Source organism: Aotus nancymaae, unplaced genomic scaffold (assembly GCF_030222135.1).
Source record: "Aotus nancymaae isolate 86718 unplaced genomic scaffold, 86718_ANA_hifiasm-v0.15.2.pri h1tg000106l, whole genome shotgun sequence".
Taxonomy (NCBI): domain Eukaryota; kingdom Metazoa; phylum Chordata; class Mammalia; order Primates; family Aotidae; genus Aotus; species Aotus nancymaae.
The window spans coordinates 4,304,953-4,328,343 of NW_026988521.1; the positions used below are offsets into that span (position 1 = coordinate 4,304,953).

The following is a 23,391-nucleotide window of genomic DNA, read 5'->3' on the forward strand; positions in this document are numbered from 1 at the left end:
GAGCACAAAATCACCACTGAGACAAAGACTACGCCAAATTGTAGGGTCTTCATTGCTGGCGGCCACGGAGGACTCGTGTCTCTCTATCCCGCGGCCCTGAAAGGAGAGTGTCAAGACCTTTTATGCCCATAAACCACCTCCTGGGCGGGGGTTAGGGCAAGGGGCTTCAGACATTCCAAGAGCCAGTGGACTTTGGACATTCCGTAAGCCATCTCCTGAGCGGGGGTGGGGGCGAGGGGCTTTGGACATTCCGAGGGCCAGGGGACTTTGGACATTCCGATTGTTACTTAAGTGGTTCACAGAAGTCAAGATAAGCGTTAGTTTACACATTGCCTGGGTAGAGTGGAAATTACAGACCTTAACTACTTATTACAAGTCTTAAAATGGCGTAGGGGCCAAAATGGCGTTGGTTTGGACTGCTTGCCTGTCACATGAGGGTTACAGAGAGCAGGTTCAATGGAAAGCCAAGGTATGGTCAAGGTGTGCAGTTTATGGGGTGTTTACCATGTCACACTTATGAGATCTCAATAAACTCACACACCAAGTCCATTTCACAGGTGAGAAAACCGAGGTTTGTGGATCACACGTAATGCCCAGTGACACATCGTACAAATCTGTATTTGCACCCAGGCAGCCCGAGCCAGATCCCATGCCCTCCACCTCCGAGGCAGCATCCCCCTACCAGTCCGCCAGTTCCACCTCGGGCATTCAGCAAGGGCTGGCCTGTAGGAATGCGGAAGAGATGCCCTCGCCTTGGGGGCAGAGATGCCTAGTGCCATATTGCAGCCAGCACAATCCTCAGGGGCCTGGAGAAGGAAGTGCTGGCTCAACCTGAGCAGGCCAGGGCATGGGTCCACCTCGCCTGAGTCGATATCCAAAAGCTGAGTTGGAGGTGGGCTATAGGAAGAGGTGCTCTCCCTTAGGGAGGAGGGCACCTCAGCTTGTGTCGCTCTGATTGAATGTGTCCTGGAGACATGCTTATCTTTAAAGCTTCCTTTTCTACCTTCATGCCCATGGGAAGCTACCACTCACGAGGCTTCCCCCATGTATTAGTCCATGCTCATGCTGCTGTGAAGAAATACCCGAAGCTGGGTGATTTATAAAGAAAAGAGGTTTAATTGATGCACAGTTCCGCGTGGTTGGGGAGGCCTCAGGAAATTTACAATGGTGGCAGAAGGCATCTCTTCACAGGGCGGCAGGAGAGAGAATGAGTGTCAGCAGGGGAAATGCCAGACGCTTATGAAAGCATCAGATCTCATGAGAACTCACTCACTATCACCAGAACAGCATGGGAAAACCACCCCCATGATTCAGTTATCTCCCACCGGGTCCCTCCTGTGACACGTGGAGATTAGGGGGATTGTATTTCAAGGTGAGATTTGGGTGGGGACGTAGCCAAATCACATCACCCTACAACTCTGCCCTGTGATCGTGCCCACAAGGCTTTGGGCAGAGGCCATCTAACTGTTGAAACCAATGGGTGGATCTGATGATCTCTGAATTCTCTTCGGGGATAATTTGCCTTCTTCCTGAAGAGTAGCACACATTTGTGGCCAGATAGCTCTATCACCCTCTTCTGTCAAATCCAAAAAGTCTGACAATCTTCCTTCATTTGTCCCATCTCCATCCCTTTCCATTTAGACTGACAGCGTTCCTGCTCTTGTAATCCCATAAGGTATCAAGCGATGTTCCAGCCACACCCTTGGTGTTTGTTTTGTTACAATGTGGCTTTTTCACTTTTTGCCATATGGATAGACTGAGAATCTTCCAAATCTTCAAGCTCTGGTTCCTTTTTGCTTAACAATTCCTTCTTTGATTCCTCTCTCCCCTTTTGCATTTTACTGTAAGCAGTCAGGAGGATCCAGCTGCTCCTTCAGCACTTTGCTTAGAAATCTCCTCAGCTAAATATCTGTTTTATCGCTCACACAGTCTACCTTCCACAAAAACACTAGAACACAGTTGAGCCAAGTTCTTTGCCACTTTAGAGCAAGCATCGCTTTTCCTCCAGTTTCAAGTAACATGTTCCTCGTCTCCATCTGATATCTCAGCAGAATCACTCTAGCATTCATATTTCTAGCGTGCACCTCAAAGCTCTTCCAGCCTGTAATCATTACCCAGTTCCAAAGCATTTCCATAATATTTTTAGATATTTGGTTTTCTTCACCAATCCTATCATGTGTGTGTGTGAGTGTGGGTGTATACACATATACATACCTGGCCAGGCGTGGCGGCTCATGCCTGTAATCTCAGGACTTTGCAAGGCAGGCAGATCACTTGAGGCCAAGAGTTTGAGACCATACTGGCCAACATGGCAAAACCTTGTCTCTACTAAAAATATATATATATACAAAAATTAGCCAGATGTGGTGGCGCACACCTGTAATCCCAGATACTTGGAAGGCTGAGGCACAAGAATCACTTGAGCCTGGGAAGCAGAGTTTGCAGTGAGCTGAGATCATGCCACTGTGCTCCAGCCTGGGTGACAGAGCAAGACCCTGCCTCAAAAAAAAAAATTTGTGTGTGTGTGTGTGTGCACATGTATGCACGTGCATGTATATGTGAGACATTTCAGAATAGATTGCTGCTCCCAACAGCCAATACTTCTAAATAAAGTCCTCAATTAATATACAAATTTAAGTTTTAAAAATACTCTTTAAGAAAAACAAAATAAAAATGAAAGAAGAACGAAGACTTTCTGAGGAATATGACGTAAAGGAAAGATCCTTTGAGGCCTACAGATGACCTAAGTAAGGAAGAAAAAACACAAAACCAAAAATCACCTAGCCTCCTGTACCAGATCACCTCATCCACACAAGGAGAAGGGTTGATTTAAATTAAACAAATGAAGTAAGCCCACTTTGGGAAGATGTTATAGATATTTGTTATAGCCACACCCCACTCCTGGTACCAAAGTCAGCATTTGTTTATAATTTATTGTAAAGAATCAGCTCACATGATTATAAGGTTGGCCAATTTGAAATCAGCAAGTAAGACTGGAAACTCAGGCAGGAGTTGATGCCTCAGTCGTGAGGAAAAACTTCTTCCATAGGAAACCTCAATTTCTGCTCATAAGGCCCCCAGCTAATTGGATATGGTCTACTTACATGATGACTTGCCACCAGCTCATTGTAGATGTGTGTGTATGTCTCCAGGCTGGTATTTGAATGCCTGGCTCTTTTGCAGTTGTGAATGCATTGGCCCTGAGCCTAAGGTCTCCCCTTCTGAGGCACTATGAGCCTTGCCCATGTGGTTCTGGCCTTCGTCATGGGTCTCCAGGGCCATCCTAGGAGACTTGGCTTTACCTACCTGTCTGCTTTCCCATATCAAGGATCTGGGATCTAGGCAACCGATCTGTAGGGCCTGACTTGGAACAGTTTCCTGTAGCTGATGGTTTTGGTGCCACCCATCTGGCTGTGCATACATCTATGGGTAGAATTTTTCCTACAGAACTGAGATCTGATGAGAGGTTTTAAATGCTTTTTTTGAGGTTTCCCCCTCTCTCCAGTTATGTAGACTGGCATGCATCTAATCAGATAAACAGGACTCCTGGGTGTGAGAGCTGGAACCAATCAACCCCCATGGGAACACAGGACATAGTCAACGGGGAGATTTCCAGACTCAGCCCTGATTGAATCCTTAGCTACTGTATGGGCAATTTGTTCCATATGCCTTCTGGACAGAGGCCCTCCACTCATATAGGTTGTAGACCAGTGTCAACCTTACCATCATTAAATAGCCAGCTGCTTTGAGAGAAGCAAGTGTGGTGGTTGACAAAGTGAGAGGATGAGTATTGATGGATATCATGGCTGCCATTTTAAGAGCTCTGATTGGACTCCCTTTGGTGTCAGGCTTTCGATGATATAATAGTGTATGTAGAAATCATTGTTCTGCAGGTGATATTTTAATGTGATTTTCACTTTGCAGGTGGCCATCATCGCAGGCAACTTTGAGCTGGCAGAATACATCAAGAACCACAAGGAGACAGACGTCGGTGAGTAGGCACGTGGAGAGACAGTGGCGGGACTTGGTTTGGAGATGCTCTGAGGAGTCACGCACCAGCTTTTTAAAAATGCTCCTAAGACTGGTTTAGAGCCTGCATTTAGCAAAACTTAACATAGTATTAGCCTATTTTCTGTCTCTGGTCTTACTTTTTTTTAACTTATAGTGAGGATGGGGCTAAGGAGGGCCTTAGAGGTCAGGCCATCTGAAACGTGCCTCTCTAGAAGGATGATGTTCTCCTCTCTTCTGACAGTCCCCATTGCAAGGTTGCTTTCCATGGGAACATCATCGATGCAGTAAAATGGGGAGAGGAACAGGAAGTGTTTGGTTTATGTTAAGGGTTGGCTCTAGGCGTCCCTAGCTGATGTGTGTATCTGGTTTTCCCAATGAGTGATAAAAATGGATACACGTCTTTATGCTTTTGTCCAAACTGGTAGAATGTACAAGCCAAAAGTGAACCCTAATGTAAACTGTGGACTTGGGGTGACACCATGGGCTCTCAGTTGTAACAAACGGCCCACTCCAGGGGGATTTTGATGACTGGGAGATTGCACGTGAGGGGCAGGGGCTCTGTGGGTCAGCTCTGTTCCTTCTGTTCTGTGAACCTAAAACTACTCTAAAAACATGACATCTTTTTAAAAAATCTGAATTAAAGAGAAATCAGACTGGAGAACGTGCTAAGCGTCAAGCGATGGATGTAGGGCATGGCTCTCGATTGGTGAAACAAATTAATTTGCAGTTGATTTAGATGTGTTTATTGGAAGGTGTCGTAACATTCACACTTCTGTTTAGGCAAAGAGCTGGCGACCCAGTGAGGGTGGAGAGAGAGCCAGTGGCGTCCTCTCGGTTCCCCTCTGGTTGCCTCTGCTTCCCTTCCTCTGCGGTTGTGCTGACGGCCCTTCCCCTTTTTAGTACCCCTTGTGCCAACCAGGAGGACGGTCTCTGGGGCTCCTCCTCCGTCCCGTCGCCCTGCCATCGGCTGGGCCCAGTCTTGCACCTTGGACGAGCCCAATGGCCTGTTCCCTCCAGCCCCGGGCTTCCACAGGACCTGCAGCAGGGAGCAGTCCCATTGGACCAGCAGTGGTGAGCTTGCGAAGATGACGCCACCCCATCGAGGGGGTCAGGGGGGTGCTCCCGGGTGTCTTTTATTGCCTGTGCCCCGCACCCCGTTTTTGGCATCAGGGCAAGCAGAACTGTGTGTTTGGCTGTCGAGGCTTTTCCGTGTGGCATGTGTGCCCTACGTCGACCATGGCCGGTACCTACCGCACCTTGGAGAACCGCACGGGGATGCAGAGCCGGGTGCTTGGCTTGCATCATGGAGCACCTGTGCAGAGCCGCAGGGCCTCCCCACGGCTGCGCCTGACGCTGATGCGCATGTCCCTCCCGTGAGCAAGGGCAGATCACTTAATTGCTCTGAGATCCAGGGTTCCACCAGGGCTGCCTCAGCACTTCCATGAGCGCATTACAGAGATGGATGAGTTAATGTCTGCAAGGTGATTTAGGAAATAAATGGAGCCCTCAGAATGCCAGAGACCGTCTCCCTGCTACCTCCCTAATAAGAGAGAGCAGCAGCACACGGGATAACTTTGGTCTGAGATCTAAAAATATCGGCTGCTATGAAGGGAGTGGGACTGTCTTGGGCAGGAGCACACAGCAAAGAAGGGAGGTGAGGGACCCTGGGCACGGGACCCACCCACGACTACAGGGGTTGTTGCTGGGACCCCTGGAGCAGAGCCCAGCCAGCTCCACAGATCCTGAGTTGTCTGGGATAGTAACAAGCTCTGGGCTACCCTCATTATGGGTTTTAAGTGCCCACCTTGACTTTGGCCTGCATTGCAAAGAGGAAGGTGTAAAGTGGCTTCCTCATCCTGGCTTTCCACACGAAGCTGGGAGATACGAGGGCTGCCAGCCCTGCCCCTAACATTGCCCCATGGAGTCACAGCCGCCCACCCTCCTTTCTGAGAAGGTAAGGGTCAGCCACCAAATCCTCCTACTCAAAAACAGGATGGGCTGGGCGCTGTGGCTCATGCCTGTAATCCCAGCACTTTGGGAGGCCGAGGCGTGCGGATCACCTGAGGTCAGGAGTTCGAGACCATCCTGGTCAACATGGTGAAACCCAGTCTCTACTAAAAATACAAAAAATTAGCTGGGCATGGTGGCACGTGCCTGTAATCCCAGCTACTCAGGAGGCTGAGGCAGAAGAATTGCCTGAACCCAGGAGGCGGAGGTTGCGGTGAGCCGAGATCACGCCATTGCACTCCAGCCTGGGTAACAAGAGCGAAACTCCTTCTCAAAAAAACAAAACAAAACAAAAAAACAAAACAAAACAAAACAAAAAACCAGGATGTCTTGCCAAGTCCGTTGAAGCACTGAGTCAATTTCACAACCCAGCTTGGGGGACATTTGTGGTCTTTTCAGTTTTCAGATATAATTATTATTAATATCTTCCCTATTTATGATGCAGACACCACTCTACAAATAGAGGGTTTTTCATTATTATAAAAGGAACACCCATTTGTTGGGCGAATACATTTTAGTTACCCCTTACCTGTTCTGATCTATTATTTATTAACTGTAAACAGCACCTCCTATTGAGAGAGGGAGGCACCCACCACAGGCTCACGTGACTAACATAGTTTGAAGTGCCAGGACAGAAGTTTGAGTTCCCTTGCATCTGTATGTTTGTAAACTACCCTAGTTCCGCAGGAGAGAAGCAGGACTGGCTTTTACAATCAGCTGACGCAGGGAGTCAGTGTCTGTTCTCTGCTTTCTGGGCTTTCCCAGGGCCCCAAAGGGAAAGGATAGTTTAGAAAATCTGTATTTGCCCACAGAGTTTCTTGGGCAGATACAAAGCAGAAGAAGAAAAAAAAACCTCTTGTTTTATCTGAGTCAACTAAGGGTTCGTGATTATGAACTAGCAAACTGGTGTCAACGCAAACTGTGCCATTTAAATCGATTGTGTTGAAAGTTTCCTGGAGAGAGGGAGGAAGGGTGTGGAGGCTGTGACGTCTAGGAAGCTGACGTCTCTCAGTGTGTTGATCGATCCAAGCACAGTGAATCTGTTGTAAAATGCTGATCTAATGCCTTCCTAACGAAACCTGTAGGTCTGAACTCAGTTGCTTCTCCCCTCCCCTGTGGTCACCCCATTTTGCATCTCCTCTGTGGTGCGGGGTCAGACACTGGGCAGGTGGTAGGGAGGGTCTCGTGCTCTCTTCCCCACTAGCCTCCGTGTTTTTTGCCCGCATGGGTCTCGCTAACTCCTGCATGCGGGTCTTTGCCCATGGTCTAAGAAAGCTGCCCTACTTCTGAGTGAAGGAATAACCACAGTGAAAACAGCTAGCGCTTACCAAGTACTGCGGGCCAGCCCTTCCCACACGTCATCACAACCATGCAGGCCTCCATGTCCGGGGCAGTTGCGGTCTCCATGTGAAGAACAGCCTAAGCCACCTGGCATTTGAGGTGGGGCTCCCCTGGAAGCTGGCCTCAAGGTGAGGATTTGAGGGCAATTTTCATATTGTGGAGGTGATACAGGAAGCACCAGCAGGGGCTTAGGGAAGGAAGTTAGGGGAGGGCAGGGTGCCAGCAGTGCCCGTGTGCTCATGAGCAGTTGACTCTGTGTGCCCCTGAGGCTCAGGCCACTGGACTCCTCTGGGAAGCTGCAGAGGTCACGCCTGGGCGTTGTGAAGCAGTTCACGTATTTACCCCCCAGTTCCAGCTCCTGTGCGTGCTCCCTCTGGGTACCAAAACCCTCATCAGGGAATGGGGGAGTTGCAGGTGCCCGTGGGGGTAAGCAGTGCACATACCCGGGAACAGGGAGTGCCAAGGGGAAGCAAGCAGGGCATCGATGGCATCTTACATTTGGGACTTTTCCAAAGCCACATGCTGGAGGAATTGAACAAACCAGGTTTCAACCCCTCATTCCTCTGATGCTGGAGTACCTACCTGGAGAGCCTGTCCTCAACCACCAACACCCGCTGCCTCCCTGGTGAAGCCGAGGAGAACCTTCCACCATACAAAGAGCTACGGGCATCAGTGTGGGTGGGAACAGGGCAGGCTGGGGAGTCTTCACACAGGCAGGGCCTAGAACCAGAGCTGGGCATGTGGGCAGAGGGACGAGGAGGCTTCCTGGGCCACGGACCACCAACAGGGTGGTCCCTCCGTATGTGGAGGGGTCTCTCCTCTCTGCTTCCTCATCCAGGCTCCCTCGCTCTGGGATTACCACAGGGATTACCCTGGCAGCTCCCAGCCAGCTCCCTAGCTGTGCTTAGAAGGCAGGGGCGGGGCTGGAGGAACGTGCTGCAGTGCATGGGGTGGAGCCTGACGGCTGGAGAGAGCTGTCTGAGAACGGATGGGATGAAGGACTAAGGTCCCGGCCTCATGGCAGTGCTGGCTGGCAGCCCCGAGGGAAGCCTTTGCAGCTCAGTGGCCTCTCACCAGGGAGGCTCGAGTTGCCCATCTTCTGAGCTTTCAGGAAACGTCATGCTTTACGCAGAACTGGTCCTGGCCACCCCCATCCTCACCTGGGGCTCAGAGTAAGTTCTTACCCACAGAATCAGTTGTTTTCTCTGCAAATCCTAGATTCCTCTCCATCTTCTGTGACGTTTCTCACCCACTATGAAATAATTCAATTAGCACTGGGAATGCTCCTTCCCAGAATGCTCTTAGCAGTATCAGCGTCCATCAGGGTCACCCAGTAAACCTTCAGAGGGGAGATGCTGCCTGGTCCTCTGCCCCAGGGGACAGAGACCAAGAGAGGGAGGGAGGAGGAGGACACGCTTTCGGAGCTGTGGAGTCACGTCTGTGGAATCACAGAAGGGGAGAATTCCGACTGTGAGCCCTTGGAGGCTGTCCATGCAGAATGCCAGCAGAAGAGGCCAACCCTGCCAACACGTTGATTCTGGACTTCTGGCCTCATGAGATAGTAAATTCGGGTTGTTTTAAGCCACTTTGTTGGTGGTGGTTCCCACCAACGGAGCGGAAAGATATGGCCCCGGTATCTTCCAGTCTAGAGAGAAACCCGTGTGCGCTGAGGACGGCAGACTGCCTGTGCTAGTGGAGAAGCAAGGTTTCTTCCAGGCTGCACTTACACATGTCAGGTACCTGAAATAGCAGGGCCTGAAGACGGCTGCACTCTCACCAGCTCACACACCTGTGTGGTCACCACCTTCCCATGACAGCTCTTATTTTGTTTTGGAGACATAGTCTATCACTCTGTGGTCCAGACTGGAGTTCAGTGGCATGATCCTGGCTCACCGCAACCTTTGCCTCCTGGGTTCAAGCGATTCTCATTTCTCAGCCTCTCAAGTAGCTGAGACTACAGGCACATGCCACCACGCCCGGCTAATTTTTTGTATTTTTAGTAGAGACAGAGTGTCACCATCTTGGCCAGGCTGGTCTTGAACTCCTGACCTCAGGTGCTCCGCCTGCCTCCGCCTTCCAAAGTGCTGGGATTACAGGTGTGAGCCGCCATGCTTGGCCTGGTGACACCTCTTCAATGAGCACCTTCTGCACAGACCCTGTGCTAATCTGGAGATTCAGAAACATTTGCGTGTCCCAGGCCCTCTGGGAGGGGATGCCCGCGGAAGATAATGTCCCTCTGTCTCCTGCCCCCCAGATCTAAAAGTGATGTTTGAAGGACCCTGTGCACCTTTCTGAGGTGGAGTGAGCTACTGATCATTTGCTGTGAAAGGGGAGGACGCGCCGCGCCTGCTCAGGAAAACAGGCCTTTCCACACATGTGGCTTCTCTGGCTGTTGCAGCTCCCACTCCTCTGTGTCCTGGCCCATCTTCCAGCTGCGTCTCCTTCCTCTGCCCTCTCTGTCGCTGGCAGCTGTCCCAGGACAGCTTCCGAGCCACCCCACCCCTGCTCCTGGTCCTGACTGTCTTCTTGTCTTGCCTTCCCTAACCCTCTCCTACACCTGAGGGCCCCGGTGCCCAGCAGCCTCTCCAATTTGGGGTGCATCTGAGTTCCTTGGGGAGCTTGTGTGGAACGCAGATGCCCAGTGCCACCCCCAGAGTCTGACTCCGTAGGTGGAGGGGCCTCTGGAATTGCAGTTTCAAACCCCTCTGGCGGTTCTGATGCTGGACATCCAGGCTCCGGCTCCTCCTTTGCTTCCCAGGACTTACCAGGCGTTTCTGCTCATCCCATCTTCTGCGGGCCTGCTCAGGACACGGGGATGGGCCATGCACTCGGTTCCTGGGGCTGCCGCAGCAAATGACCACCAACTGCATGGCTTCAGACAGCCGGAATTCACCGTCTCACTGTCTTGAAGGCCTGAAGTCCCAAATCAAGGTGTCGGCAGGCTGGTTCCCTCTGCAGGGGCAGGGAAAGGATCCTTCTTTGCCTCTGAAGTTCCTATGCTTGTGGATGCTTCACCCCGGCCTCCACCTCTGTCTTCACGTGGCTTCCTTTCTGCATGTGTCTCAGAGGCCCTACGCCTCCCCCTTATGCAGACTTGTCTTTGAATTTAGAGCCTACCCTAAACCCAGGATGATTTCGTCTTAAGATCTTTCAACTCATCACACCTGAACAGACCCTGTTTCCAAATGAGGTCATGGTTTAGTTTCCGGGGATTAGGACTTGGGCCTATCCATTTTTTCTTGAGATGGAGTTTCGCTTTTGTCGCTCAGGCTGGAGTGCAGTGGTGCGATCTCGGCTCACTGCAACCTTCGACTCCCAGGTTCAAGCAATTCACCTGCCTCAGCCTCCCAAGTAGCTGGGATTAGACGCCCGCCACCACACCCAGCTAGTTTTTTGTATTTTTAGCAGAGATGGGGTTTCACCATGTTGGCCAGGCTGGTCTCGAACTCCTGACCTCATCATCCACCCGCCTCAGCCTCCCAAAGGCTGGGATTACAGGTGTGAGCCCCTGCGCCCAGCCAAGCTATCTTTTTGAGGACCACCATTCCAGCCACTCTAGCGGACTCACATTGCTTCATGGCTCTTGTATCTCCAGGCTGTTACCTCTTCAAGGGCAGGTGGTATCTGATTCTGCCGTCCCCAATGTGCGGGGCGCATGGTGGGGCCTCAGGCAATGTGCGTTGGATGAATGGCTCCTACCCAGCTCCTCTTGTTCACTCCAAGTCAATCCTTCTCTCATCTTCTCTTCTTTCTTTTTTTCTGAAGATGGAGTCTCCCTCTGTCACCCAGGCTGGAGTGCAGTGGGCCGGTCTCAGTTCACTGCAACCTCTGCCTTGCAGGTTCCAGCAATTCTCCTGCCTCAGCCTCCCAAGTAGCTGAGACTACAGGCGCCCGCCACAACACCCAGCTAATTTTTGCATTTTAGTAGAGATGGGGGTTCACCATGTTGGTCAGGCTGGTCTCGAACTCCTGACCTCAGGAGATCCACCCATCTCAGCCTCACCCAAAGTCCTGGGATCACAGGGGTGAGCCACCACACCCGCCCCCACGCTCTGTTCTTAACATCAAACCCACTTTCCCTGGTACGCGGTCTTGAGTGTCAAGGGTGGGTCACTTACTGACAAATGAGTTGCTGGATTGAGTGTGTTTGTGAGAGGACAATGTCTTATCCATCTCAAACATTTTCAGAGACCAGGAGCAGCCGAGCCCAGAGGCACAGGGGAGAGGAGGCAGTTGGAGGAAGTAGACTGTGTAGGGTGCAGTGTCGGGGGTCCTCACGCCACGGATTTCTGGGTTTCTGCGTTGGATCGTGGGTGACTACGTGGCCTCCTGATTCTAGGTTCTGTGGCTTGGCTTCCTCCACCCCGAATCCTCCATAACCTTCAAGAGTGCTGTTGCATTCCTTCTCCAGGGCGAATCTTTTGTCCATTCCTGGCCTCTTGGGTTGGGATGGACGGTGTCAGATGGTCACTGGAGGACTCTATGTTCTTCTCTGCCTGTCATTTGTCCATCACTGTCAACCGCAGGAATTACGGCATTTCTGTGTTATGGTCTTCAGCAAGACTTGTTTTATACAACGTAGATTAAGAGAAATATGGATGAAGACACACCTGTCCCTTAAACCCGAGGCTGCTGGCTCTTGCTTTGGTGTCAGGGCAAACCCTTGGTGCTCACAAACAGAGCTCTCTCCTGCCGGGAAATGCAGGCGAGACTGGCCGTTGCCTCCGTGGGGTCGGGTTGTATTTCTCCATATGGGATGGGGGAAGCAAATCCCAGCTGGATGTGGGTGGGGGGTGGATGTTTGTGCTTCACCATGGGTACGTTAAAATACCAAACATTTTCCTGATTTGCAAGGCACAGCCTGGTCACTGGGATGTTCTCCTTTAAAAAGTCCCTTTAAAGAATCAAATGGCCTCCCCGCTACTGAGCAAGGGATCCTTTGTCTCCCAAGCACGGAAGAAATCAGCACCCTTACGAGGACGCTGGAACGTGGCTGTGCGGGAGAAGGCGGCCAGCACTGCGAGGTGATGAGTGGGTGCTCTGAGGTCTGTAGAATCCAGAAATGGATTCAAGTCTATCCCTTTAAAAGAGAGGTTTCAGCCTGCCTCGAAGCATTTTGTTCACAATCTGGCCAGCATGTGTGTTGCTGTTGTCTGATGCTGCGATGCTCTTCCTGTCCCCTTCCTCTTAAAAAAAAAAAAAACAACTAAATGTGACCTCTGTTTGGTGATTTTATTTGCCAGCTCGAAGAAAGCGATGGTTTAAATGCAGACGCGAATCTCAAAGTTAATCCCTGCTTGTCGTCCAGTGTTTAGCCAGCCGAGTAAATGAGCCCAGCAGGTTTTAAAGGCTTTGCCATAGAGCCCCTGACGATGGCTTCCATAGGATGGAGATTCCAAACTGCAAGACCGTCCGGGTGCCGGGGAGCCCGCGTCCGAGACGGTCCTGCACACACATTAAGCATGTTGCCAGCTGATAAGCTCTGGACTGGGATAACCTATTTTTTTACGGTCTTTGTTGTTTTTGCTTTTGCCTGGCTTTGTGGGGAGACGCACTGTCAGATGGATTAAATGACATGGGTTGTTCTTCCTCAGCCGAACAAGGTTTGTTTTCATACCTCTTGTCCTTCCGCAGCTAGAGAGAGAAACGAGGGGTTTTTGTTTTTTAAAAGGAAGCACATTGAGCTGATGTGTGAGTTTGGGTGCCTGATTAGCTGACAGAGGAATACTTGGATACTGTTGCTAGGTTTCAAGACCGGGTGCCTGTATAATTATGCTTTAGATATGTATAGATGATGAATAGAGGGTGGTGTTTTCAAACAGATTTCTTAATGTAATATGTTAGGGATATGTGTGTGTGTGTGTGTGTGTGTGTGTGTGTGTGTGTGTGTAAGTCAAATTCAGGCTGATGTTGAGCATGATCCTTTAAAAATATACCTGTTTGCTAGATACTACCTGCTGTGAAATAAAATAGATCAGATTTGAAAAATTTCAGTTTACCTGCCGTTCTGACTGTGAGATGTGTTCCTTCCAATGAAACACAGATGATGATATGCAGTAAACACAATAGCCTGTGTGTTTGCAAGCAGGAGCAGCAGGTCCCGAGGAAAACCCCAAATCCTCCCCTGTTTCATTTAATGAGATCAGAGTGATCGGGGGCCCCGCTGCTGAGTCCCCTCCTATGCATGGCAAAAATAAACCCTCCCAAGGAAAGTCGAGATTGCATTTTTACTTAGCATTCCGCAGCAGCCACGCAGCTCTTGACCAGATTCCCATAGACTATTTTCAAAACAAATGGCTGGAGAGGGAGGACAGAAAACTGCCAACAGACCCAGCAGTTTCTAAGCATATGGGAGCAGCCGGCCGCCTCTGTGACCTGTCTGTCGGGACTGACCTGAGTCTTGTCTCGTCCCCCTCCGCGGGACCGTGTGAGCTGTGTGAGTCTGCGTGTGTGTGTGCGGCCCTGACTCCGCAAGCCGGGCTGCTGGCTTTATCCGACGTTGCCAGCTGTGTTGTTCGTCTGCCCCCTGGGGTCTTGCTTGGTCTCATTTCCGTGTCTGCCGAAGGGATCGGTCATGTGTGTGTTGCTGTGGTCCTACTCTCTCCGCGCGTATCTGTCTAGAAGTTTGGTTCCGAATCATAAAGCGGAGTTCACTTGCGGGGAGGCGATCCAAGCCTTTGTGTAAGGGCCACAGGTGGCCGGCGTGTGGGGTTGGGAGGGTGCTTTTATATGTAGCCGATTTCCAGCACCGACACCCGGGAAGCGTCCGCTGGGGGATCGGCCGTCTTGCATGGCCTGCCGTGAATGCTGTGTACACGGTGCCCACGGGGCAATGGCGGTTTTTGTCCTGATGGGATGCCGCAGCGACCGTGAGGTCGGGGGTCCTGTCCAGCATCGTCTCCGTTTGCTTTGTCTGTGTTGCTGTGTCCTGTCCACGCCCCTGTCCCAGCCCCTGCTCAGCCCCTTCACGTGATGGAGCCTGCCTCGTGGCCTGTCCCCTCTTCAGCCAAATGGAGCACTGTTGGGGGACTAGGCAGAAGACATGGAGTCCCTGGCTGCACTGACTCCCGTGCAGTGGACACGTGGCTGCCGGGAAGCATGTCCCACTGCAGATCCCACATGGTGTGCACAGAGATCCAATCCTTCCGTCTTCTGGGTTGAACTGTTCCCCAACCTGAGCTTCTCCTGCTCTTTGCTCCCTGGTCCTGGGCAGTTAGGGCCCCTAGAGAAGAGCCGGTCACACCCCATCTCCCCCACGGAAGGGCAGAAGCTCAGAGGGCCCCCGTTGTGCCCTAGCCTGACCCTCAGCATGTGGTCCCTGCAGTTCCCCTCTATACAGTGCTCCAGGGCAGTTGTGGGAGACGACATTGTTCCCTGGTTCCCAACCACGCGAGACCCCAGCTCCTCTTAGAAAAAACGTTATATAACGTCTCCTTCATTATCTTCAAATGAAACTCTTAGATAACATACCCTGACTTACACACATTACTTAGAAAAGATAACCAGCCGGGCGCGGTGGTTCACACCTGTAATCCCAGCACTTTGGGAGGCCGAGGTGAGTGGATCACCTGAGGTCAGGAGTTCAAGACCAGCCTGGCCAACGTAGTGAAACTCCATCTCTACTAAAAATACAAAACTTAGCCAAGCATGGTGGTGGGTGCCTATAATCCCAGCTACTCAGGACGCTGAGACAGGAGAATCATTTGAATCCAGGTGGCGGAGGTTGCAGTGAGCCCAGATGGCGCATTGCACTCCAGCCTGCATGACACGAGCGAGACTCCATCTCAAGAAAAGACGCCCACTGTGTCCTGCCATAAAAAGGCAGGGGACCGGACGTGCAGGTGGCTTGTGCTGCCAGAGAGGGGTCCGCCCCAGAAGACCCAGTGCTGTTCTGATGGTCATTCCCTTCCCATCCATCCCCATGACCCCCAGAGCTCCTCCAGCAGCGTCTCCCAGCATAGGTGGGGTGTGGTCCGAGGCAGGACTGGCTTCCAAAATGGTCAACAGCTCTTAGGAAAACTCCAAACCAAACAAACCCCATACTGTCTTTCATTGCGTTCCTGGAAACTTCGGGGAATATTAAAGCTGTGCAGATTTGTGTCACGTTTCTAAGTCACACGCAGGAGGTTGTGCAGATAAACAGGCTTTGCATCTGTCTGAACGTCTGGCGGGTCACTCAAAACCCACAGGGGCCTGTCCCACACATTGCAGGACATTAGCCTGTCTGGCCCCTGCCCGCTATGTGTGAGAAGCACCCCCTGCCCCCATTATCATCACAGCCCCAAGCCCCCTCCGGTGGGGTGGGTGCCAGCCTGGTGGGAAATGCTACTCAGGCACTCACAGGGTTTGCCCTGGCGCACTGGCCTGAGCCAGGCATGGGCTGGTGAATTCTGCTCTCCCCATCTGCATCCATTCTCCCAGAACGTTCCTCCTTTGCCCCTAAGCACCACCAGCCCCTTCTCCTGGCTCCCTGCAGAGCTCTGTTCTGGCCCTTCTAAGACCGAGGAGTCTGTGGGCCTGCAGGTCAGCCTCTGGTTCCTCAGCTCCGACTCCTGCAGAGGGCTGAAGACCACCAAGGTCAAGACCAAGGAATATTGTCCCTTCCTGGCCCCGGTCGTAAGGCGTTCCCTCCCACCCTGCCGGCATCCTCTGTGCCTTCTTCCTTTGCCTGGGCCGCCCCATCCTTCCCAGCCGCGCCCGCCTTACAGAGCACATGTCCTAACCCACCTGGAGGCTGGTTCTTGTTTCCATGTGGTCTCGTCTCACCCACCCTTTCTCTGTGCCTCCGGTGTGGGTCCGGGGGGGCAGTGGGGTGCACCCTCGAGGCTTTCCGGGGCCCCCTGTCCTGCTCCACACCGTGGCGCACCCTCTCAGGTGGGCTCCCGGAGTCCTGTGTGGCTTCCGCCCCCTTTCCTGGCCTCCTCTGTTCTCTTGGTCTGGTCCTGCCTGCTCCAATCAGGTTCTGGATTCTGGGCCTGGGCTCAGTGCTCAGTCCTAACAACAGCCCTGTTAGGGAGGCGCCCTCACTGCCCCGTGTTCAGTCCAGGAGGATGAGGCTTCTGAGTTCACACACTTGACTGGGGCCCCAGAGTGAGGAGGGAGCTGGGGCTGGAGCCAACAGCCCTGACCCCAGAGCCGCCCCTTCCCCGCTACTAAGGCTGCCCATGACACGGCTTCTCTCTGCCACCGTGGCTTCGGGGACCCTGGCTCCCGCCCTCCCCTCCCCTCCACCTGCCTCCCACCTGCCCTGCAGTTTGCTGTTCACCTGGAGCTGTTTCCTCGGGGCTTCCCCTCACTCCTGCAAATCCACGCAGTTCTGCCCTCTGGAGGGTCAGGCTGGCCGCCTGGCTTCCTGTGCTCGCGGATGCTGGGCCAGCATGGACAGATGGCACCGGGGTGGCCTTTCCCATGGACGTGAGGATAAGCCACTGCCACCTTTCAGCAAAGCCGTGGGGATCACCGCCCTCTCCCCGCACCACCACCCCTCACCCCGGTGCTCTTGGCTGATTTTGCAAGCAAGTTTTGGGGTCTGCCCTACCTGACCTCAGCCTGCCTTTGCACAGACTAGCCCAGCTGGCCCCTGCTCCTGTTCTGTGTCCTATTAATGACAAGGTCACACTCAGCCTACAGCAGTGAGCAGACACTGCTGAGAGGAATCCTTAGCTGCTTCTGTCATGATCCTTTCCATTTTATCAAGGAAAATCAATTTCCCCACTGCTCTGAGATATATATTAAATCCCTTGCTGGTAGGCTGTGGAATTGGTTCCCACTCCTCGGCACAGGCACACCCCAGGGGGCTTTCTGCCTGCCTTCCCCACTGCAGTGACCTCTCTCCTGTCCCACCCGGAGATCGCCAGGCCTGGAAACACGTGGTGGATGGCCGAGCTAAGCCACCGGGTCTTTCCCCTTCCCCTCCTTCTCCCCTGCTCATTCCTCCCCTTTCCCCAGCCGGGCGTGCCTGCTTCCAGGTGACTCAAATGGAAGTCTCTGAAGCTCCTGATCCCAAGTGGCTCTACCTGCCTGTCCGGCCTTCCTTTTCCCAGCCCCTTCCAGGCAGCTCACAGGCAGGAGCTGGCCCTGCCCCACCTCTCGGTGCTCTGTCCAGGGTGTCCTTTTTCTCAGCATGACTCCGTCCATCTCCCCAAGTTTCTTCCATCAGTCCCCCAAGCCCGGTCTCCTTCCCAGCCAACTACAGCCCTTCTTCCGACTAGGATGCCCAATTAGCACACTTCCCTTTTCACATTCAGAGTCGCAACTGGCTTCACAGACATTGGGGTACACTGGTTATCCCCAGGCTAGCTGGGGAGCTCGGAATAGATATTGGGGTGCATGGGCTGCCTATGCCCAGGCTAACTGGGGAGCTCAGAGCCCGGCCTCTGGCCCCTCACTGTCCCTGGCAGCCACAGCACCGGCCCCTGGGCCTCGCACTGGAGAGCTCTACAGCACCCCACCACGGAGCGGACCACAGCACAGTTGCAGTGTCAGGGTCCTGAAACTCGGACAAACATCCGGCTACCCTCAAAAGCCAGGAAGCTCTGTCACCATTCCTGGGAGAAGTCTGGGGTCCCTGTGGACTCCGCTTTTCCTGACTCCTCACTTGTGTCCTCCCCTGGGTCATCCTGACTCTCCAGGCCTGGAAGCAACTGCGGGAATCCAGCCAAGGCCCCGCTCAGCCGGTGCCAGGAGAGAGGGTCCCACCCCCGTGTGCTGCTGTCCGCGAGCCATGGGGAATTCACATGGATGCTTTCCACTTCTCTAGCAAGGGTTCCCTTCCTGCGAGTGCATTAAGTGTGAATTAATTCAAGTGGGAAAGGCACTCAGCCCCTGAATTTGTAGCCACCAGTGCTGGAGTCAGGAAATAGTCACAGAGGTCTTAATTTCTGTTAATATGCAAAGGTACCTGGGTAGTGGAGCCGAAGAAAAAGCATTTGACCAAATCCCAGAGGGACGAGGGTTCCAATCTGGAATTTTCCATGTGGTCTTGGACCAGCCACGTCATCTCTCAGAGCCTCGGCAACCACCTCAGATAACAGTCCCTCTCCCTCACTGCTACCTGCATTTGAGACCCTCTTTTGGGCAGAGCCCAAATTCAGACACAGAATCGAGAGTCCTTTCTTGAAGTGCCTTTTGCAATTGCAAATATTGGAGCCTCATAAGCTGGGAAGAATATGCAAGGTGGAATTAAATTGCACAGAGGAAAGATTTCTAATTCTGGTTCTAATAAGCATAAGTGTAAAAGACGGTATGGAGGTTTCAGGCAGAAAAGGAAGAATTTGTGCACATGTGCACCTAAGTGCTGCTGCTTTTAGCCAAGCCAGAAGAGACAAATTAAACAGCTAATGAGGCAGCGGCATTTGCTCACGGGACGCTGGTCCCCGGTTCTGTGTGGATACAGGTGCCAGATGGAGGCATCCGTAAACCCTGGTCCTTGGGGCCACTGGGCACATGGGCTGCCCTGACCAAGGAGTCCACCAAGATGGGGGTGGCTTCAGGAAGATAAGTAGCCTCAGGAAACGTTTTCCTTCCCTGGGACCAGACTTCAGAACGTCCGTGGTGGGGAGAGCTGGTAAAGGAGAAGTCACATGACCTAGAGGGGCAGAGAATCCAGCTGGAGCTGGAGGTGGGGGCAGGGAGCGGCCTCATTCCTGGCCTCAGAACAGATTCTTCTCCAAAATCCTTCAGTATTCACTGATAGCCCTGGACCAAGCTTGTAGGAGCCGGTGGGAAGGGAGCCTCTTCAAGCCCTGGGCAGCACAGCAGAGAGCTTGGCAGGTTCCCTTCTGATGCAGCAGGAGAAGGTCCACCTCTCCTGGCAAACTCATGGACTCATTTATCAAGTAGAGGCTGAAAAATAAGAATAGATCCCATTCCCGTCCTCTGTCAGTCCCCTGATCAAGACCATCCCCTAGGAAGGCCGTCATGGTGGTCCCATGAGGTAGGCAAGACCATTGGCTTGATAGGTGGGGTCCAAACCTACCATGCAGCCCAAGGGAGGTGCCTGGGTTCCTGTGGGTTCAAACGTGGCTTTCCATGATTTCCTGCGTGTCAGCCACAGCCAATGAATATGGTAAATCGCTGCAGAAAGCAGGATGGGGAACTCCCATGTGATGATGCCCTGTATGTTTGCTCCGAATTTTCTCCTTTCTACATGGAGGGGAAGTCAGGGCCGCATTGAGAGGTGTGGCCCCATGTTAGAGTCTAGACCTGGTCACAGCCCTCCCAGGGACCTGCCTTTGGAATGACTTGGCCATCAGCCCCCAACTCCCAGTTCTCCATGAGCATTCATCTGCCCCCCGGCTCAGCATGAGGCAGCTGCGACTTGGTTTTGTAAGAGAGATGTAGACGGGGTGGCCTCCTGTGGTGCTGACTTCATCCACAGGGTGAAGGTCATAAAGGCGACACCTCCTTGCTGTGCTTGGGACCCCCAGTGCCCTGCTCCTGAGGCAGAGTCAGTGCCGGCCGAGCCATGCCCAGAACTGCTGACTCTCCCTCCTGCTTCTCTGCGTTCTTTGCTAGACTCGCAGCTGCACGAAGGCGGGGGTTCCCTGCCTTCTCCTTTCCCCAGTGCGCCCAACCAGTATGGCTCCCGGCACCTGGTAGGTGCTTGACAAATATTTGTTGAGTCAATTGCTGACTATTCAGACCTGTTCTTTCCCGGTGCAGGAGAGAAAAAGTTACTTTCTCTGCAGGGAATATTTACAGAATGTTCCAGTCTCAGATCATGAGGTCAGGAGATTGAGACCATCCTGGCTAATATGGTGAAACCCCATCTCTACTAAAAATACAAAAAATTAGCCGAATGTGGTGGTGCATGCCTGTAGTCCCAGCTACTCAGGAGGCTGGGGCAGGAGAATTGCTTGAACCTGGGAAGCGAAGGTTGCAGTGAGCCAAGATCGCATCACTGCACTCCAGCCTGGGTGACAGAGCAAGACTCTGTCTCAAAAAAAAGAAAAAATATAAAATAGAACGTGCCAGTCTCTCCATGTCTGCACTCGGCTCCCCTCTGCTTGGCTTCACCCTTACTCCTTGAGTAAGTAAACTTCTTCCTCCTTCCTGCTCTGGCCAGAGCTTCAGCAGTCCAGCCAGTGGCATTGCTTTGGGTATCAACCAGCCACCAATCACAGTGGCCAGAGGTGTTCACCTTCTACGCCCTCTATCAGGCCCTTGGGAGAGAGTCCTGGGGGTCTTGGAAGTACACAACCAGAGCTGGTGAAGTAAGGAAAGGGAATGTGGTGCCCAAGAGGGCAGAGTTCTGCTGAAGTTGGTGGGGAGGGCAGGAGCCGGAGTCCCTCCTGGAAATCACGGTGGTTTCATTCGGGTCCAGGCAGCCAGCAGGCAGGGGAAGGGCGTTCTGCCAGAGCAGCAGAAAGTCAGGCGACGGATTCCAGCAGACCCAGCGGCCGGTTACTTAGAAATCCGGCCTGGGAAGCCTCGTGGCTTATGCAAGGTCACAGGCTGGCCGTCAGCATGGGGTGAGGGCTCTGCCCAGCCCTCCTGGTCCTGACCCTGGCTGGGACCCTCGGAGCACCTTCTGCCTTCCCTGAGAGTTATCCAGCTGGCAGGGGGCAAATTAGATGGTGACGCACTCTAAAAAGCGGGAAAAATAAGAACACCATTGTTGCTCCTTTAGTTATGAATGATCAGTATTCTTTTTCTGTGTCCTGAAGAGAAATAAAAATATCATTGAGGAAGAGACGAGAGGAAATTGTGTGAAATTGTACGGCTGGGACAGGAAGCAATATTTACTCGTTTCTCACGAGGGCCATGTGCGAGATCTTAGAATCTCACTGGATCTCCATCCCTTCTGGAATTCTCCGAGGTCCAGGCGGGTGAGGCCCTTTGTCATCCAGTGTCCAAATGGCCCAGGCTGAGAGGCAGTCACTGGACCAGAGTATTGGAGTGGCCACTGGGCGGGGCGCTCTGCCTCAGAATGCCGGCCCCTTCCGATGGAACGTCCCCATCCCCACCGCCACCCAGAGCACTTCACGGGACCCGACTGCACACTCACCAGCAGCCCCATTATTTCCTGCTTCATGTGCACAGTCTCTAGAGGCAATGTCACCTGCTAGAGCCCACGTGGATGAAACACTCCTCTGAACCTCAGGTTCGCTGTTAATGAATCAACACGCAATATATGTAGGGGTGTGTGTGTGTGTGTGTGCGTGTGTGTGTGTATGCATATATAACCTGTCTCTAAAACATATATACACACACACACAGACACACATTATATAAATGTTATATATATAATACATTATATTTTTTTATTTATATAATACATACATTATATTATATATATGTTATATATATAATACATTATATATTTTTTATTTATATAATACATACATTATATTATATATATGTTATATATATAATACATACATTATATATATTTTTATTTATATAATACATACATTATATTATATATATGTTATATATATAATACATACATTATATATTTTTTATTTATATAATACATACATTATATTATATATATGTTATATATATAATACATACATTATATATATTTTTATTTATATAATACATACATTATATTATATATATGTTATATATATAATACATACATTATATATTTTTTATTTATATAATACATACATTATATTATATATATGTTATATATATAATACATACATTATATATATATATTATATATATGTTTTGCAGACAGGTTCTCACTCTGTCACCCCAGCTGTTGTGCAGCAGTGCCATCACAGCTAACTGCAGCCTCGACCTCCCAGGGCTCAAACAATCCCCCCACCTCAGGCTGCCCCCCGCCCCGCCCCAGTAGCTGGGACGACAGACATGCATCATCACACCCAGCTAAAGTTTGTATTTTTTTATAGAGTCAGGGCTTTCACTATGTTGCCCAGGCTGGTCTCAAACTCCTAGGCTCAAGTGATCCACCCGCTTTGGCCTCCCAAAGTGTTGGGATTTCAGGCATGTGTCACTGTGCTCAGCCCCCAAACATACAATATTAATGCTTTATCATTATGTTTCAAAAGCAGAGCTCTACTGAGGGGACAGGGGTGAGTGATGCTCTCTGCCCACGTACACGTGCTAGGAGGACACTTTGTCTGGAGAGAATATTCAAATAACAGTAAAGCCAGCTAAATGTCCCTTCCCTTTTTTTTTTTTTTTTTTTTTTTTTTTTTTGAGAAAGAGTCTTACTCTGTCACCCAGGCTGGAGTGCAGTGGTTTGATCTTGGCTCACTGCAACCTCCGCCTCCCGGTTTCAAGTAATTCTTCTGCCTCAGCCTCCTGAGTAGCTGGGATTACAGGCATGCGCCACCACAAGTGGCTGTTTTGTATTTTTAGTAGAGATGGGGTTTCACTAGGTTGACCAGGCTGGTCTTGAACTCCTGACCTCCAGTAATCCACCTGCCTTGGCTTCCCAAAGTGCCGGGATTACAGGCATGAGCCATCGTGCCCGGCCTTTCTCTTTCCTTTTAATCATCACCATGACCCCCAGTTCTAAAAATCGCCAGTGACGCAATACTCCTTCACCTAATCGCTGGTCCAAGATTTAAGCAATTGCTGCAGTTGCTGTTGAAATGTATCTGTGAACCTCAGCTCACTCATCGTTTGGAATGAGTAAGTCGAGTTCACAGAACCTCGCTGAGAAATGAGGTTTACTCACTTCCGTTTACCTGGAATGAAGTCTGCAGGGTCCGGAATGGCCTGAGCTGCTTTTGCCACAGTTCTGGTCTCTACGCCCTGCGATGACCATTCCTGCCATTACACAGTAGATTTGAAACGGACACATGAGGGCACAGTAACTGTAAAGGCAAAGTGAACTTGGTGGCTTTGGTGCCGTCATTCTAACTAGCTGCTATAGTTTTGTCTGTGTTTAAAATCTGAAACAGCAGTGGATGTGAACTACAGGGTGGATTTTTTTTTTTTAGTAAATGCGGATTTCAATGCTTATATGTACTATCCTATTGGATATGGATAATACCTTTAAAACTGATATTCATTCTTTCAAAATGTTTGGTTTTAAAACTGATGCACAAG

At 51.4% G+C, this 23,391-nt stretch overlaps 1 protein-coding gene across 3 annotated transcripts in view; it reads left to right on the forward strand.

Annotated features, from left to right (window-relative positions):
* The window catches only part of SHANK2 (SH3 and multiple ankyrin repeat domains 2), a 648,778-nt gene that overhangs the window by 209,767 nt on the left and 415,620 nt on the right, over positions 1-23,391 (forward strand). For all 3 annotated transcript variants that reach the window (XM_064370277.1, XM_064370276.1, XM_064370278.1), the window contains exon 10: positions 3,925-3,991. In XM_064370277.1, the coding sequence (XP_064226347.1) occupies positions 3,925-3,991 (67 nt within the window). The remainder of the gene's footprint in view (positions 1-3,924; positions 3,992-23,391) is intronic.